This window comes from Mastigoproctus giganteus, chromosome 14 (genome assembly GCF_048544385.1).
Source record: "Mastigoproctus giganteus isolate SK-2022 chromosome 14, ASM4854438v1, whole genome shotgun sequence".
In the NCBI taxonomy this organism is placed as follows: domain Eukaryota; kingdom Metazoa; phylum Arthropoda; class Arachnida; order Uropygi; family Thelyphonidae; genus Mastigoproctus; species Mastigoproctus giganteus.
In genome coordinates, this window is record NC_143588.1 from 44,135,691 (window position 1) to 44,154,085 (window position 18,395).

Consider the following 18,395-nt stretch of genomic DNA (forward strand, 5'->3'; position numbering starts at 1 on the left):
GAGAAATGAGATTTTTATATAAAATTTCTCTCGCTTCAATCAGATTAGAATTTTAACTAATAAAAAGACGCCAAATATGAAAAAAGAAAGAAAACGAAAGCATCAGCAGTAAAGAGACAGAAAGAGAAAGTGTAGCGGGTTGGGTAGAGAAGCCGTAAATTATCTGTTCCGAGTCACTGAGACCAGGTCATCAGATCTTTCCTTTGATCGAACCTCATCTAACATGTTTACCCAGGATGTAGGATTAATGAACCGGACAGTTTAGCCATGAAAGCTATTTTCTTCTTTCTTTTCTTCCGTCTATTTGTCTCTTTCGCTGTTTGGTTTTGCCCATTTTATGTTTCTTTCTTTTATGCTCTCATTGTGTCTGCGCTGAAAGTTGCCGAGCAAATTAAATATAAAAAAAAACAAAAAAAAAAAAAAAAAACAGAAAGTCAGCTGATTGGAGAAGTGTGAAAGTAAGAAATACCGCAACTGATGAGTTAAGAAAACTTCGGCATCCTCCACTTTGTGATTAGCAGAGATAAATGTGTGCAGGTGAATCTGCTGATGCAAGCAGCTGTGCTTCTTGCCTGCACCCTCAACTGCTAAGACAGCAATAAAAGCCACTATGAAGTCATGCAGAAGCAAAGATAAGCATCCCGTTCAAAACTCAACAAAGGAAATCACCCAGAATAACGGACAAGACTCTGCCGCAAGAAGGTCCTTTTTTTCTTTATCCTCCATTGTATCCTCCCCCTTCCTCCCTCTCCCCTTCACTTTCTTCCTTCTTTCCTCCTCTCCGGAATTTTTCAACAAAAGTTGTTTTGAATCGAATTTTTCTGGACCACTTCCCTGTAAAATTTAATGACTATCGAAAACCCGGGGGGGAGAGTTTAAGGGGAAGAAGGGGAGGCAAAAGGACGATTTTTTTTTATTTATTCCATCTTGTACAAAGTCTTTTTACTACACTATTGTGAATCCTACTGTGAGAACAACAACAAACATTGCTACAGACACTGCCATGACAGGGATGGCTCTGTCCACCGACATAGATGAATGATAAAGACATATTTTACACTGCTGTCTTCAGCTTCAAACATCTCGAAACTTCTTCCAGCTAATGTGTATTATGTGTGTGTGTGCCTGTATGTGTGTGTGTGTGTGTGTGTTTGAAAGAGAAAAATCTGGTTGCATTGTTAGTGATATATGTATACATACATATATATGTTTATTCGACGGTGCTTTTTTTCTTTCTATCTATCTAGTGGATGTCTGCCTTATCGGCAAGTCTTTATTTGGGGATTCTTTATGAATCTGTTATGTGTCATTCGCCTAATCTTTAGAAGCAACAACTGAGACATAGGGACAAGCGGATTTGTCTACTGAACTATCGACAAGGAAATGATCTTATATATCTATATATATAAATATCTATATATATGTTTCTATGTATATAAATATAAATATATATAGATATATATTTATTTCTTTATTTATGCTTTGGTCTCACTATGCAAGTGGGGATGATGATCGGGTATCACCTGTGGTAACTGGGGAGGAATAGTATTGGCCATCTTGTGTTCTTTCTTCCATTTCATCCGCCTGTTCTGGAACCATATCTTGATTTGTCGCTCGCTCAGACATAGGGCATGGGCTATTTCTATTCGTCTCCTCCGAGTTAAATAGCGATTGAAGTGGAATTCTTTCTCCAACTCCAACGTTTGGTAGCGGGTATACGATGTTCGTTGGCGTTTAGTTTCCCCCATAGCGTTTACTCCATCTGAGGAATAAAAGAAAACAACGAGTTGTTATAGAAATTGGCAAAGAACTAAATGAACTGCTAGTTAAGTAAGCATTTTATAAAGTTAATAACTTTGGCAATCAATTGAAAGAAAATATTGGAAGATATTTTGTGATTTTCAATTTTTGGTCAGCACCGAAATAAAAGTTCCGAATCATCAGCTAATAAATAAACTTTATAATTCATAAACATCTTTACAATCGCCTTGAAGACTGCAGTAAACACTATGGGGGGTATAAACTATGAGATAGGCCTAAATTGTTGGCCTAAAAACACTAAACAGAACTTCATTATCTTCATCGCCATCACCTCTTAAATTAGGGACAATAAGAAAATGAAAATGATTGGTTAGTCAATCCTGGTAAATGAGTAGAAAACCAAAAACCGTGGATTTTAAAGGAAAATAGGAAAGGTTCCTCGATGCCCCTCAATGTCCCATAAAAAGAGAAAAAACGTTGGTTTTGTTGCAAGATTGTGTGCAAAAATTTCACTGGAATAAGACTAATATTAATAAAATAATATTTATTATTCTACATTCTTGCAAAAATATGGTAAATATTGTAAAAAAACAGATGACTGTTTGAGTTTTCAAGTTATCTCTAAATATTTGTTTCATTATAAGTTAAATATTAATTTCCAAGATTTAATTTAATTTAAATAAAAGATCTTATATTGTGCTAGGTAGTGTCTGTTGAACAATAAACGAAAAAAGAGAGAAAAACAAAAACAAATTATACATTTGTATTTAGTAATGTCATGTATAAGTCATTTACTGTTTTTAGCATACAGTTATCGATTATTCTATAGTGTCAATAAAAACGGATAATTATGAAATTGTAATTTTAAGCTTTTCCTGGTGTTAGCATTAATCTTATTATTGAAACGCTTTGATTACAAATGGTAAGCTTATTAAGATTTATGAATATAGGCACAAATGACTCTGATCAGAATGATCACGTAACAGGAAGAACTACATTTTCACTTGTGACTTCCGTTTACACTTTTCTTTTTTTTTTTTTTTTTTTTTTTAAATGGCGTTACTTTGTTTATCTGATTCGATCCTGTGATTGGTATAAATGAAAAAGCATAATAAAATAATAATTATTACATTTATATTATTATTATTAAATTCGAAAAATAACAAAATATCTTCTACTAGGTTATTATTAAAATGAATGAAATAAAAATAAATGTTAACTTCCTTCCTAAGAATATCAACTTACCAGAAGAGAATTCTTCAGGTTTTAGGCTGATCCGCTGTCTAAAAATAACCAGGTGGTAATTCTGATTAAAAATAGTGTTATATTCATCATTCCCTTCTATAAATGATTTCGTTTTTATATTTTCTGATTAAAAATAGTGTAATATTCAACACTCTCTTCTATAAGTGATTTCGTTTATATATATATATATATATATTATATATATTATATTATATATATATATATATATATATATATATATATATATATATATATATAGAGAGAGAGAGAGAGAGAGAGAGAGAGAGAGAGAGAGAGGGCGCTCGTGGTGTCTCTACTGCGCCACAACGAGAGTATAACTTTGCTAAAATACCGGAGAATAGCGAAAATAAATCAAAAAATTGTGATCTTCTTTGTTCTTCATTTAATTTAATGTAATTATCGGCTGAAGAGGGAGGATTGTATATAATTCATAAAGACATCAAAACCCCATTTCCCTACAAGGAAATAAGAAGAGAAATAAACATCAGATTACACAAATTATTATTTTAACTGAGTTTGAAACGAAATAGGTAAACCTAGGGTTGTTTTTTTTTTCCTTATTCACCAAACCAACAGATTATGAACCCATGAATGGTGAAAACCAACGGGCATTATTCGAAAACCGGCCACTAATTACCTGACCTCGTCAAAATATCCGCCTCTTTTTTTATCCAATCTTTTACCCTAACCCTTCTCCAAGGTCTAAAAGGATGAACCGAATCTTCTTCCTCATAGTGGTAACCTCCCTCTTTCCGCATTTCTAGCAGGATCTTATAAGGCTATTGTGGTCGACATTATAATACAGTAAATGAACCGCAGTCCAGGAAACATAAAACCGTACAGGAAGTCAGAATCTCTTTACGGGGGAGTTTAGGAGACTACAAGCATGCAGAATATTCGTACATACTCTAATATATTTACGTATCATAATAATGTCAGGTACTTCTACTTGTTAAGTACTACAAAGGCAATGGATGTCTCCTATTTTAAATGGAATCACGCATTACTTCTTTTATTTATAATTCTTAAATGCAAGGATCAGCAGCTCCATCTATCCAAAAATAAACTTGTACAACTTGCAGTGCCATTATTAGAGCACCCGAAGCTAATCGACAAAAATATAAATGTAAATTAACTTTTCATTTGTAAGCGCGCAAAAAAAGAGACTTTTTTTTTGTTTTAATTTCTTTTATCTCACAGAAACATTAATTTTCCGTTCCATTAGTATGCTTACAATATCGTGAATTTTTACGGTTGGTTTTCCTTTACGTACTCCGATTAAGAAAATTCTCGAATGAATTTTCAGAATTTATATTTAATAAAGCAGGATCGTGTTAAAGTAATTTGGCTACGAAAATGAATTGGAATTTTTGAACTTACTCGCACTCATATATAACAGATACAAAAAAAAAAAACTCTTTCCTCTGCTGATTCTTAGATTTCAGTGATCATCAAATACTAATTGAATCACCGAAAGCGAGTGTCCAACTTTTATTGAATCTTTAAGCAGTTTAGTTTCATTTGACCTTGGACTACTGATGTAGGCAATTTTTCTTGAGCATGACGCTTTCGTTTTGATTTTTTTTCTCCTGCTAAGAAGATAAGAATCTGCCAAAATTTATTGTAAACAAAAGAACAGAGAAACACGAATACATAAACATAAATTGATGAGTCACTTTAAAATAAGGCCACAAGACGTCCGTTGGACCATTATGTCCCACAAACGCCCAATAGGAGACAAATCAGGGGTCCTAACAGGTCAAGAAAATCATGTCGTTGGAATCGGACCAACGTCTGTTTGAATAAAGGATGAAACAATTCTTGGAGAAATTGCAGGTGTGATTATCTACAATCCAAGCTCTTCGAATACTTTGGCTTGTTTGTTTGTTTGTTTGTTTGGGGATTTTTTTGGCGCATGGGCATCTATGGCCATAGTGCGCCATACATAGGTTAGTATTTCTGCTATTTCGTTATAGATCGAGGGTCAGGAGACTGATTTTTGACTAGCTAAAGGAGGTGGTATACATTGATCGCTTTGAGAAAAGTAAAAATCTTTGAGACATTTGTTTTATTGCCCAAAAGTGAAACAAGTGTTAGTGGGTCTTCAGTTGTGGCTGGAGTGAAGATATTCTGGCGTTCTATTGCAAATTTTGCGCATTCCACAAGGATATGTTTCACTGAAAGTACTGTTTTACAGTGATCACACTGGGGGTGATTCTCCCCTCTTAAAAGATAACCATGAGTAATATTAGTGTGACCTATTCGGAGACGAGCTAGTATTACCTCCTGTTGTCGAATTGCACTGAGGCTTGAAGGCCATTGCTCAAGATTTGGCTTGATACTTCGAAGCTTATTTTCAAGTTGATTTTGCCATGTTGATTGCCACTGGTACATGCATTTTTCCTGTATTATTTGTCTATAATCTTGATGTGGAACTCTCCACTGTACATCAGGTGGTAAGTCGGCCGTTTTTGCGGCACTGTCCGCTAATTCATTTTCTGGAATTCCCATATGTCCTGGGACCCAACAGAAGTGTATGGTTTTTCCAAGCTCAGATAAGGTATATAAAGAGTTTGTTATTTCTTTAACGACAGGGTGGGTGATGTTCATGGTGTTTGAATACTTTGGCTTGCAGTGCACTTGATAACGGAACAATAATGCGATTTAAAAATTAACGTATTTCAAAAATTTTCTCGAAGAAGGACTTATCAATGCGTCCGAAACGTCTCGACAAGCCCGAAACAAAATTAAGTTGCAACGTGCTTTGATTAATCACCCCTCTGTGATGTTCGCTCAAAGATCTGATTCACTAAGAGTTTAATATGTAGACGGTTTCATATGGTATACGAACCGTCTTAACAGTAAATTAATTTCAATCATGATTCTCATTAACTACGTTGTCATAGTGAAAAGTTCACTGCACCTTGCACTGAGCAGGAATACTTTTTACATTATCTGTAAACTTCTCATTGTGTGTCTGCCACGCGTTCAAGCTTGTCATTAATCTAAATTCCACCAGACTGTTTATAATAACCGATAGAGTATCCTTCGATCTATCAATTATTAGAGAAAATTTTAATATTTAATCAAGTACAGTGGTTTATTATTTATATGATGATTTGCATTATCTTCATGCAGATATATCTCTATTTAGAAAAAAGTTTATGGGTTCCAATATACTTTTACTGCTTAGTACGATTTTTTCTAAATCTAACAGTCTTTTCTCAAAGGTAAAATAAATAATAAACTGGGTGTATGATTAGTCAGTAAGCAAAACTTAAGATTTATGGAATATTAATGTGACACATTGACAGTTAATGTCAAATATTTACGTATTAGTGACATTTCTATACATTTTTCTTAATATTTCTATATTTTCTACCTCTTACAGGTAATTTTATATAATATAGTGTCAATGCATCACGTCAATTTGGCGTCAGATTTCGATGTATTCAAATATATTGACGTATTCTATAAAAAGTTCGACGTACTACGTCGAAAATGACGTGTGCTGACGAATATGTGAAATGTAACATCGAATATCTTATTTTACGTGATATATCAAAAGAATATTATCATTGATATTATAATACCGCTGCATTGAGCAAAAGAACCTACACTGGTGGAGTAAAAAATTAAGGTACAAGCACATAGAAAAAAAAATAGAGATATAGAACTCAACACCACTGTATAAGTAAATTAGACTGTTAGAAGTTATTTTATGACGTTCATGCATTTGAGCGTTTCTTAAAAGGCGATAAATTCAATAAATTTACTTTTATAATTATAAAACCTTTAGGGTTATATGATTAACGATGTACTACTTAAAGATTATTCGGGAATGTTATTTTTTTTTAGAAATTTCAATGTCCAGTGGACTGTATGGAGTGGTTGGACATTCCTGGTGTCTGGCGTTCGAAGCAGGGCATAAATAAAGGGCCCACGTAGTTTAAAGCAACGAGTTGATATGCTTAATACAAACACGACTTGCTTCTTTTCTTTCGTTGGCATTTTAAGCAGACTGATTTAAAAATTGGCCAGTTATTCGATTTTCAATTTCTGAAAGGAAAGAACAACAAGAAATTCAGAACAGTTGTCCGTATATGGTGGAAGTTTGTACTCAAAAAAGGGAGGTCGTAGAGAGGCCAAGAAAGCAGTGGAATTCAGTGAAAGCATTCATTCTCAATCAACAGTGAAAAAATGTCCATACCAATTTTTTTCCGGGAAATGTATGGCATCCGATTTCTTCGACCACCCGTGGTCTTTTGCTGGTAGCCGTCTCTGAAGAGCCCGATGCCAACACCTGAATGGTATATCAAAACTATAGACAGCCTGTATTTAAACAACAACCCATACCAAAGGTTGGTTGGTTGTTGTTGGGTTTTTTTGGCGCAAAAGCAACTTTGGCCATATTGCGCCTATCTATTAATGTTTAGTGACAAAGACATTTATATTTCTTAAATATGATTTATATCTGGTCAAAATATCCTATTAATTTTAAATAAGTGAATATATTTTCAATTTTGGAGTTATCGCCTAGGATTTGTGATAAGGTCAGAGAATCTTGGGAAGCTATAGGGAGGTGGAAGGCTGATTGTCGCGCCATGTGGTATTGTGGACATTCTATAAGGAAATGTTTTACAGTAAGTTGACAAGAACAGTGAGGGCATTCTGGAGGATTTGCTTTGGTGAGTAAATAATTGTGCGTAAGATGTGTATGTCCAATGCGTAATCTGGATATAATGACTTCTTCATGCCGATTCTTGCGAAGACTCGATTTCCATGGCTGTAGCTCATGTTTTATTTGAAACAATTTATTGTTTAATTCATTTTGCCACATTTGTGACCACTGATTGTGGAGAAACTGTTTTATGATTGGTCTGTAATCGGTATATGGAACTTTGCAAAACCTTTGGTTTACGTTTATAGGATTCTTTGCTGCTTGATCAGCTCTTTCATTACCTTCAATGCCTGTATGTCCTGGGATCCAACAGAATTTTACTTGCTTCATTTTGCTTTTAAGCTTCACAAGGTGAGCTTGTATCTGATAGAGAAAGGGATGTGATGGAGTCTGTCTTTTTTGGAGAGCTTGTATTGCACTCAATGAATCTGTGTAGATGAGATGTTTTAGAAGAGGGGAAGAATCTATGTATTTTAAGGCCATTTGTAGGGCGAATAGTTCAGCGGAATAACTACTGCATTGATTTGGAAGTTGTTGTGAGAGAACAGTGTGTGGAAGTACCACTGCAGCACCAACTTTGGTGTCTGTTTTAGAGCCGTCTGTATATATATGAAGGTATTCCGAGAACTGTGATGCGTGGGCTGCATGCATCTGTTTTATGTTGACATTTGCCAGAGTGCTTTTTCCCCATTGTTGAAAATAAGTGTCACAGTTTGGCGTGTGGGTGTGCCATGGTGGAATACTTATGCTGTTATCCTCATGTACATTTTCAAAGTTTAGGCCCCATTTTGAAATTGTTTCTTTTAGTCGTATTCCGGCTGGTTTATTTACTGTGGGTTTATTGCTGTAGAGGATTTCCCACTGTGGATTGAAAAGATACTGCCAAGTAGGATGGTGAGGCAGACTTCGGATTTTAATTGCATAGTTTAATAGCAGCATTTGCCTCCGGAGATATAATGAGGGCTCATGAGTCTCTGCATATAAGCTTTGTACTGGTGATGTTCTGTATGCACCTAAAGAGATTCGTAAGGCACTATTATGTATGGAATCGAGCCATTTGATGACACTTGGTCTACACGAACTGTACACAGGGGCTCCATAGTCTAGTCTTGATCTGATTATAGCATGGTATAGGTGAAGAAGTGTGAACCGATCGGCTCCCCACTTCATTGCAGAAAGAACTCTGAGAATATTTAGTTTTTTTTGACAGGTTGTTCGGAGGTATTTGATGTGTTCCAAAAAGTTAAGTTTTTTGTCAAGAATCAGGCCAAGGAAACGTATACTATTTGCTAGAGGTATCAGCCGGTTTTCTAGTTTTATTTCTGGATCTAGATGCATTTTTCGTTGTCTGCAGAAGTGTACAGCTATTGTTTTTTGTTCTGATAATCTGTAGCCATTGTTTTTAGTCCACAGTTCTATTTTGTTCACTGCACTTTGTAATTGTCTTTCTATCATGTTCATGTTTTGTGAATGGCACGAGATAGTAACATCATCAGCATAAAGGAATGTTTCAACTGTTTTTGGCAGGTCTTTTATAATGGAGTTTATTTTGATGACAAATAAGGTTGCACTCAGCACTGAGCCTTGGGGTACACCTTCTTCCTGTGTGTATATTTTTGACAGATTGTTTTGGTATTTTACCTGGAAGGTTCTAACTTTCAGAAAATTTTTTACCAAGAGTGGTAAGTTTCCTCGCAAACCGATATTGTGGAGATCTTTAAGAATGCCGTATCGCCAGGTAGTATCAAAGGCCTTTTCTATATCAAGACTGATCATTATTAGATGCTCATTCCTTAGAAAAGCATTTCGGATATTTGCTTCTGCTTTTATCATGGGGTCCAGAGATGATCTGTTTTTACGAAATCCGTATTGAGTTATGTTAAGAACGTTATATGTTTCCAGAAACCAGGTTAATCTATTGTTCACCATCTTTTCGAGGATTTTCCCAAGGCAACTTGTTAGCGCTATTGGTCGATAATTTGTAGGGATCGTGTGATCTTTGCCAGGTTTTGGTAAGGCAATTATAAGGGAGTGAAGCCAGGAATTTGGATAGTAGTTTTCCATATAAATTCTATTGTATAGCATAAGCAATGCCTTTAGAGATTTTTCATTAAGTTGTTGGATCATTTCATAGTGAACTCCATCAAGTCCTGCTGCACTTTTCCTAGACTTAGACAGAGCTTTCTGTAATTCTTCTATGTTGAAAGGTTGGTTATATGGGAGTTGTTTGTTGGTTTTAAAATTTAGTCTGTATTTTTCAGCTGCAGTTTTAGTTTTCTGAAAAGATGGAGTATATGCCGATACTGCTGATATATTTGCAAATATAGTTGCCAGTAAGTTAGCGATTTCCTTGGGGTTGGTTATCTCCTGGCCATTCCAGATTATTAGTGGAGTTGGAACTGAAAGAAATTTCCCATTTAGTTTTCTGATTTTGTTCCATATGACACGGGTATCTGTATTTTTGTTAATTGTGGAGGCAAAACGTATCCATGATTCCTTTCTACTTTTACGCTGGAGATATCTAGCTTTGGCTCTGGCTTTTTTAAAATTTATGAGATTGATGAAAATGGGATATTTTCGGAAGAGATTCCAAGCTTTGTTCTTCTCTCTTTTGGCTATACTGCATTCTTCAGTCCACCATGCTGTGTCATGTTTATGGCATTTTCCAGATGACCGAGGAACTGTAGCTTCAGCTGCTATTAAAATTTGGTTTGCGACATGAGCTGTAGCATTGTCTATGGGCTGAGTGGTGATTATTTGTTCATCTATTGCTGCAATTGTTTTATATTTAGTCCAGTCAGCTTTATGGAATCTCCATCTTTTTTGGCCATCGTGATGTGCAACATCATTTGTTAGTATTTTGCAGATCACAGGAAAATGGTCGCTATTCAGTGGATTCTTCAATATTGACCATTCAATCAATGGGTATAGGACAGGTGAACATATGGATACGTCAATTGCAGAGGCTGTTCCAGTGGGCAAATGGATGTATGTCTCAGTACCAGTATTAAGGAGAGAGAGATTTTGCTGTTCCAGTAATTTCTCAATCAATTTACCACGTTTATCTTGATGACGGGATCCCCACATGGGATGGTGGCTATTTAAATCTCCCATAATACAGACCGGAGGTGGAAGCTGGGCTACTAACGCTTCCAAATCTGAAAATGAAAATTCTTGATTTGGGGGAAGGTACAGTGAGACCAGTGAGAAAGTAAAATGTACTGAGACTCGAACTGCGACTGCTTCCAAAAGAGTTTGTAGTTGGAGGCGTTTACACGGAATTTTGGAATCAATTAAGATTGCAACTCCACCATGAGCTCCTCCGGAAAAAATTCGGTCTTGTCTGTAGATACCGTAGTGGTTTACTGCTGCATTTATTTGTGGTGTGAGGTTAGTTTCTTGAAGGCAGACGCCTACCGGGTGATATTTATCAACTAGATTGCGAATGTCATCCAGGTTGCTGCGAAAACCTCGACAATTCCACTGTATTATTGTGCGCATTATATTGGCTTTGTATTTGTATTTGTCTCTGACTTTTTACGAGTGGGGGTCTGCTTGGATCGCTCAGGCTTTTTCTCTTTTCTGGGGAAGATTGGGCGAACTTCCATCTCTTCCTCAGCATGTATCTCTAAGATTGGTTCTTCTGGGGCTTCTTTTTCATATGTATCCATATGATCATGGGCAGGGGGTTTGTCATCTTTATCTATATTTTTAGTATTCATGATTGGCCGTGACATAGACGGCATTGTTGGCGGAATTGTAACAGGTGTATTTATGGCTTGATTAGAAGTTGAGGTTGAAGATGATTTTGCTGATGGAGCTAGGATTGAGCGAGCCCAATCAGAAATAGAGATGTTTGGTGGGACTGTAACGTTGGTTTGAACTGAAGTGGTAGTGGTGGTAACAGCAGTTATTTGTTTATGCTGTTGGACAGTTGCTGCATATGAGCGTGTTATTGTAATTGGTGATATTTGTTTTTTTGCCTCAGGGTAGGAAACTTTGTGCTCGATTTTATACTTCTGAATCATTTTTTCTTTTTTCCATGTTTCACAGTCTTTTGAGTAAGCGGAATGGTTGCCTCTGCAGTTTGGACACTGCAAGGTTTGTGCAGAACATTCGGTATGGATATGGTCTTTAGATCCACATGAAGCACATACAGCAGTCCCCCGACATACTGTCTGTGAATGCCCAAATTTTTGACATTTATAACATCTGATTGGGTTCGGTATATACGGTCGGACATGACAGTTCAAGTATCCGGCCTTTACAGTAGTTGGTGGATTTGGCAAGTTGAACGTTAGTATGATGTTTCTGGTTGGAAGTAATGAACCATCCTTTTTAATTAGGATTCTTTTAACTTGAATGACATTTTGGTCTGAGAGTTCTTGTTTAATTTCTTCCTCGGATACGTGTAGAAGATCCCATTCTGTTACAACTCCTTTTGAGTAGTTTAGGGTGGCATGAGGTGACACTTCTATGGGAATTCCTCCAAGTGTTTTCAATTTAAGTAGCTTGTCAGAATGCTTGGATTGTGTTGTTTCAACAAGCAGGTCACCTGATTTTAGTCTGCGAACCATTTTTGGTGAGCCAGCGACATTCTCTAAACTTTTCTGGATCAGAAAAGGAGAAAGCTTGCTGACTGGCTGGTCAGTCAAAGAATGTATTATGAGGAAATGAGGCCAGATATTCTGGTCTGTATCCTTCTTTTGTCTCTTAGCAAAGGAAGGGGTATATTCTTCCTGCTCTCTAGAATGTGATGGGGCATTGAGCCCGCAAGAGTCAGTGTTGGTATAGTCCATCTTTGCTCCTTTTAGCCCTTGGCAGAGAGACTTTTCTGCCAAGATTTCCGGCCCCGCCACGGGGAGGCAGGAGCAGTGCCTGGTGTGACCAAGCGAAGATTAGTAGGTATTAGTAATATACTATGAGATAAAAGAAAGGTGGCTTTCCTTCCTTGCTCTGTACAGGGACTTTTGTTACGAGAGCTGTTATAAAATGAAAAGATTTTTTAAACGATAACAACAAAAAGGAACTGTAAATCGCTTTCTGGAAATCGCACTGGAAGTACTGAGAAGTCGCTTAGTCACAATCGCTTGGCACCCGGGCCCACGTAGCGTGCTTTGGCACGTGGACCTTTAAATGACACGGAGTTTTCATTCGTGGGACATCGGCGGACTTTGTTTTGTGCCATTTTTGCTGCTGTGCAAACTGAATTCCAAGGTTTGGGAAATAGTGGAACAGGGTGGACGCTTTTGGAACTGCAACTGCAGAGCAGCGATACAGATCATTTTGTCTTCAGTCCCATATGTGCCCGATATCCTTTTGAGGTATATCTCCTCCCCACGTCTGGATTAAGTGTTCCCTTAAAAAACCTATGGCCTGAACCAGTTGAAACATGGCGGTCAGTTGCCATTCCATCATGTTCTGGACATGCTCAACAGAAGACAAATCTGGGAATTTTTATGGACCTTTTCACAACAGGACTGAATTGTTTGGTCTGAGGTGAGGTTGGCATGTTTTTTTCCCCCCAGAAACTTTGGCTTTTCTTCCAGAACTTCAAATCAACCACAGAACACAAGCAATTTACAAACATTATACAGGGTGCAATGTGGCCTAAGTTTCTGATACGCCTAACACCCTATAACAACCAACCTATTTCAAGTGGTTCTGTCTCTGTACACGATGGGATGTAGTGGAGGAAGGGTGGGGTTGTTAAAGTGTTCTTTGGCGCATCGACTTCGCAGATTAGAGTGCTCCAGTACTTTTGTCAGGTCGTGTCAGATTTTGTTTGTATGTGCGTCCCATGGATCTGTCATTTCAGTTTTTTGTTTCTTATACATCTTGGTATGGTTTGCTTATTACAGTATTGTTTTTATGATATTTATAACATACGATAAAGATTAATTGTCTTTGTAAAATTGAAGATGGACAGCTGACTGTTACTGGTAGGGGCCGCAAAAGATTTTCGTCTCCCATTTTCATATTTAGGGTAGCCTGCAAGTTGGTTTAACTGTTTTCACTGTGTCATAAAATCGGCTTCTTGGAGGTTCTTGTATTCGGAGAAGGAAATGCATGATGTGGGTATGTCCTATTCTTCGTCTGACTAAGATTACCTTTTCTCTCCTTAACTTTACTAAGCTTCAAGAGCATTTTTAAATTTGTGGAGTTTGGTTTGCTAAATTTGTTGCCAAGTGGTTTGGCACGCTCTTTGAATAATTTATGTGCGATCCACGTATGTACACTGGTGTGCAAAACTTAAGGACCAACACTATTTCTAAAGGTTACAACCACAAAATCTTTACTTAAGGTACTCTTTACTGATGAGAGTAGATTCAGTCTCAGCAGCGATTCTGGACGTCAGGTAATCTGGGGAGAGGTTGGCACACGGTATCACCCCGCAAACATCACTGAAAGGGATCTATATGGCTGTCAAGGTGTTCTCATCTGTGCAGGAATTGTCTTGGAAGAACGGTACACAACTCCAGATACTATGCATGCTACTGTACTGAGGTAATCTTTCCTCGTTTGTGCGTCTGTTCCGAGGTGCCATTGGCCCAGAGTTCGTGTTTATGGATGATAACGCCACTCCATTGTACCGCAGCTGTTGATATGCTTTTGGAAAGTGAGGACATTGTTCGTATCGATTGGCCTGCCCGTTTCCTCCGATCTAAATCCCATCGAACACATATGGGACGTTCTGGGGAGACGCCTAGCGGCATGTCCACACCCACCAGAAAATGTTCATCAGCTGAAGGTGGCGCTGACTGAGGAATGGACGATGTTACCGCAAGAACTTATCAACAACATTGTTCTAAGCATGGACAAGCGGTGCAAAGCCTGCATCGACATTAGGGGTGACCATATCTCCTACTGAGGACCACCCTTCCCAGTGCTATGTTGCCATTTTTGAATAAAGTCCCTCTGTACCGTTTTGTTTCCGTTGTTGGGTCAGTGTTGATTACTTCATCATTTCTGTACCTCACGGGGTTCCTTTGGTATGCTTTTCCCATTTCCAGGTAACTCCTATGAGAAGCTATAGGTGAAATCCTGACTGTTCCTTAAGTTTTGCACACCAGTGTAGTAAGAAATGGCTTTTGGGGTAGAAATATGATGGTTTTTGCTGCGTTGTCTGCGTCTGCGATAATGTTACGTCTGGAAAGACTATTGTAGCGCCTACTGTAATTTCTGATTTCGATCCGTCTGTGTATATTGGAACATAATTGCAAAATTGTGTTCTATGCATTGCAAATAATTTCTGAAAATTATCTTTGGGTAAAGATGTTTTATCTAGCGTCACAATGTAAGGTCGTACTGTAGAGGTTGCAATTGTCATGGTGGAAGAGTCTCTGTTGGCGGTTTTGAGACATCTAGACTAAGATGATATGTTTCTATTAGTTCATCGAGCCTAACGCCTAATGGTTGATTGATCTGTCTGTCATTTCGGTAATGGGGGAGTCAACGCAGTGTACAACATAAATGTCAACAATCCTACTTCTGCCAGCCGTCTGCTAATGGTGCACCCTGGCACTGGATGTCTCCAAGGCGAATTAACATCATTAAAACGCTTTTAAGTTGACAAACTTCTATCCTCATACGAACACACAATATCGGATTTAGGAAGTCTGAGGGCCTGACGCTGTATTTTTAGAAGCAGTAAAAGGAGATTCGCTGAGGCCCTAGACTAAAACAATTGCATTGTTCCAGGGCCCGCGATCTTCGGGACCTGGAACAATTTGACCTCGGCAAAGTCTGATGAATACATTCAAACATCCTGGAAATTTGCGTTTTACAATGCTTCCAGTCTCAATTGACCTGCCCTCGGGGGTAGGTCAGTTGAGTCTGGAATCAACTGACTGGTGTGGGGAATACGGTGGATATAATCACCGTATTCCCCACACCGGGTGGAAAAGAATTGAGTTTGAATCTCTTTAATGTCGTGAACAATTTTTATGGGCCTTTTACACAATGTAGCTGAGTTTGTTGGTCTCAGGGAAGGGTAGAATGGTTTTTTCTCCTGGAAACTAGAGTTTTTCTCCCAGAAAACAGGCAAATGGACCACAGAATACGCGCAGTTTACAGACATAAAATGATACATCTATATATTCTTGGGACGTACTGATTGCAACCTTGCTGACATCAAGACATTTTTGAATATTGCTCTTTGATAAAGGAAAAATGCAAACTCCAGTTTGGGAAGCATCCTTCTTTAGTCGCTTTAGGTTTCAAAGGTGAGGTTGATACAAATCCATGGAAGCTGTATTTGTAGTGTTAATGGACGGAATAATCCATATTTTGATCTTTTTGTCTTGGACAACACCTGGATTTACTTAACAACCCACATTTCCAGCCCCGCCATGGAGAGAAAAGAGAAATGCCACAGGATAATCAAACGCTGGGTTAGTTAGGTGCGTGGGTTGTAAAATCTGGCCCTACGCCCTCCACCTGAGATTGGCTAACCACAGCCTCGATCGAAAAGGAATAAATATTCTTCCAGCTATAAATGGAATTGAGCCAAACTTCTCCAAACCATTGACAAGTGGTGCAATCATTTTAATATCACAGAAGACTTCTTGGTCATCAGAAAGATGGCCAGTAAGAATTCCTGGAAAAATTTTTCGATTTTGGGTTCAGTATTCGCTTTTGTAATGAAATGCGAAGTTTATAATCAATGTCCTTTTGGGTCTTGAGCGTTTTCAATGCATGTCACCGACCCTGCTTCTCACAGTGAATAATAATCAAACTACTCACCCATAATCTAATAGGCGTCCACGGTATTTTGTATTCTCTGTGTGTATCCGTTTCTTTCTTCATCATCTCCATTAACTAAGACTGTATTCTTCGTAGATTTGAGAGGAAGTGAAAGTGGCTTCCTTCTGCCTAACTTGCTGCATAAATTAACAATTTGTTTCGATAGGAATCAGCTCCGTGTTGAATTCTATTAAACCTTCCATCTTTTTAATACAATCTACTAAAGTTTCTAATGTTTGAAACCCTTTACATAACAAAGTCGATGAACCTAATGACTGTAGTGTGTAAAAACTCCATTTATTTCAAAAGCACAATCATTTAGTATAAAATGCTCTCCTCTTCACTTTATCCTACTTCAGAATACGGGTTAGGAATTTTGATTATCTGCATGTAACGTCAGATGATCTTAAAACATAAGTCAAACGTGTTCAACGTCTTTATGTAGTCCTAACACGTAACTAGAGTTGTTGGCCTTTATAAAACCTGATTTTCTATAATCGAACAATTGAAATTACGAAATTTTCTTTTCTCTTTCTTTCTTTTTACCCCCCCCCTTCAATTTCTCTTCTATCAGAAGAGAGCGAGGTGAATAAAACACGTTTATTTTCTAAAAGCTCAATACAGACTGAGAATGATAATATCCACGCATGCGTAGACAGATAAGCACGTACGTAGCCAATGACTATTTTGGGCATGCGCGTAAAGTCTGCGAGAGTCAAAGGTATATATCGGAGGAGGGCGTATTTAGTTTGGTTTGGTTTTGTGGCGCATCAGCAACTAAGGCCATAATGCGCCAAAAACAGGCGCATTATGTCTCTAGTTGCTGTCATATTGTTAACTGTCGTACAAAATATAACAGTCAAGAATGCGTATTTAGTGGTGTCGTTGAGGATCGACAGCGCGACATGCCTATCTCTCTACCAGCACGTTTATTCATGTCTTAATTTTATCTTTCAGTTTATTGTAAATTACAGCCATCAGAATATCCCTTAGTACTTATAAAAATTTAAATGACTTAGGGAAGACCAAAAATTTTTATTAGATTAACGATTTTTATCAGTTCAATTCCCTTCAATGAGGTCAGAAATTTTTATGGGCCACTTTTCGAATCGTGGCTGAGTTAGTAGATCCCAGGTGAGGGTAGCGCGGTATTTTTCTTCCTAAAACTTAGGAGGGGGATGGAAATAGGTCGTTTAATACGCGGCTTCATTTTGCTTCTTTAATCTCGCGTTAAAAGAACAAAAACATGTCTCGTTATTGGAATTCAGTCTTTCTCTTGATAGGTGGCTTGTAGTACGGATTAAGAAAAAAAATATTCTCTTATCTGCCTTCCAGTGTGCTCCTGGTTTCATAGTATAAAACCCAAATGATCGATAATTGCATTTTTTGCTATACTTCTCACAAAAACATCACCAGTAGAAAAATATGCAGTCGTTTAAGGTACACCGTTAGGAGGCGTTAGTTGTTATCTCTCTCTCTCTCTCTCTCTCTCTCTGCTTTGTGTTTTTATACCGGTGGCTATGATAGAAAAATGTGTAATGCGTTTTAAAATGTCTCAAACTTTCTTTTAGGGTTTAATGATCGGTTCTTGAGCATTAATCACACCATTAAGTGACTTTTTGGCCAGTCACTTGAGCGAAACCAAGTTTCCAGCGATATCTAAATATAGTGAGCTTAAGAGCACCCTGGTAATATGGTTAACTGGCCCTAACTCACTTGGAAAGAATTCTTAATCCTGTTATGCCCCGAATAAGATGATGAATGAGATTAGAAGCTTCTCTTTGGACATGCGCACATACATGCAAAGGTGGTGAAAAATCGTTTGTTTGAAATAGACAATGAAGTGTCAGAAATCGTGTCCGTAAATTACTTTAACCTTACTGTCTGTTTATTTGTTTTGAGGGATGAAAAACCCAACTTTTTCGAAGTTAAAAACCACTGT

The 18,395-nt window shown here is 37.5% G+C and overlaps 1 protein-coding gene across 6 annotated transcripts in view; it reads right to left on the reverse strand.

Moving 5' to 3' along the window:
* Positions 1-439: 439 nt before the first annotated feature.
* LOC150075095 (uncharacterized) overlaps positions 440-18,395 on the reverse strand; it is a 50,757-nt gene continuing 32,801 nt past the window's right edge. For all 6 annotated transcript variants that reach the window (XM_090388764.1, XM_090388761.1, XM_090388763.1 and 3 more), the window contains one exon: positions 440-1,762. In XM_090388764.1, the coding sequence (XP_090244890.1) occupies positions 1,476-1,762 (287 nt within the window). In that variant the 3' untranslated portion in view covers positions 440-1,475. The remainder of the gene's footprint in view (positions 1,763-18,395) is intronic.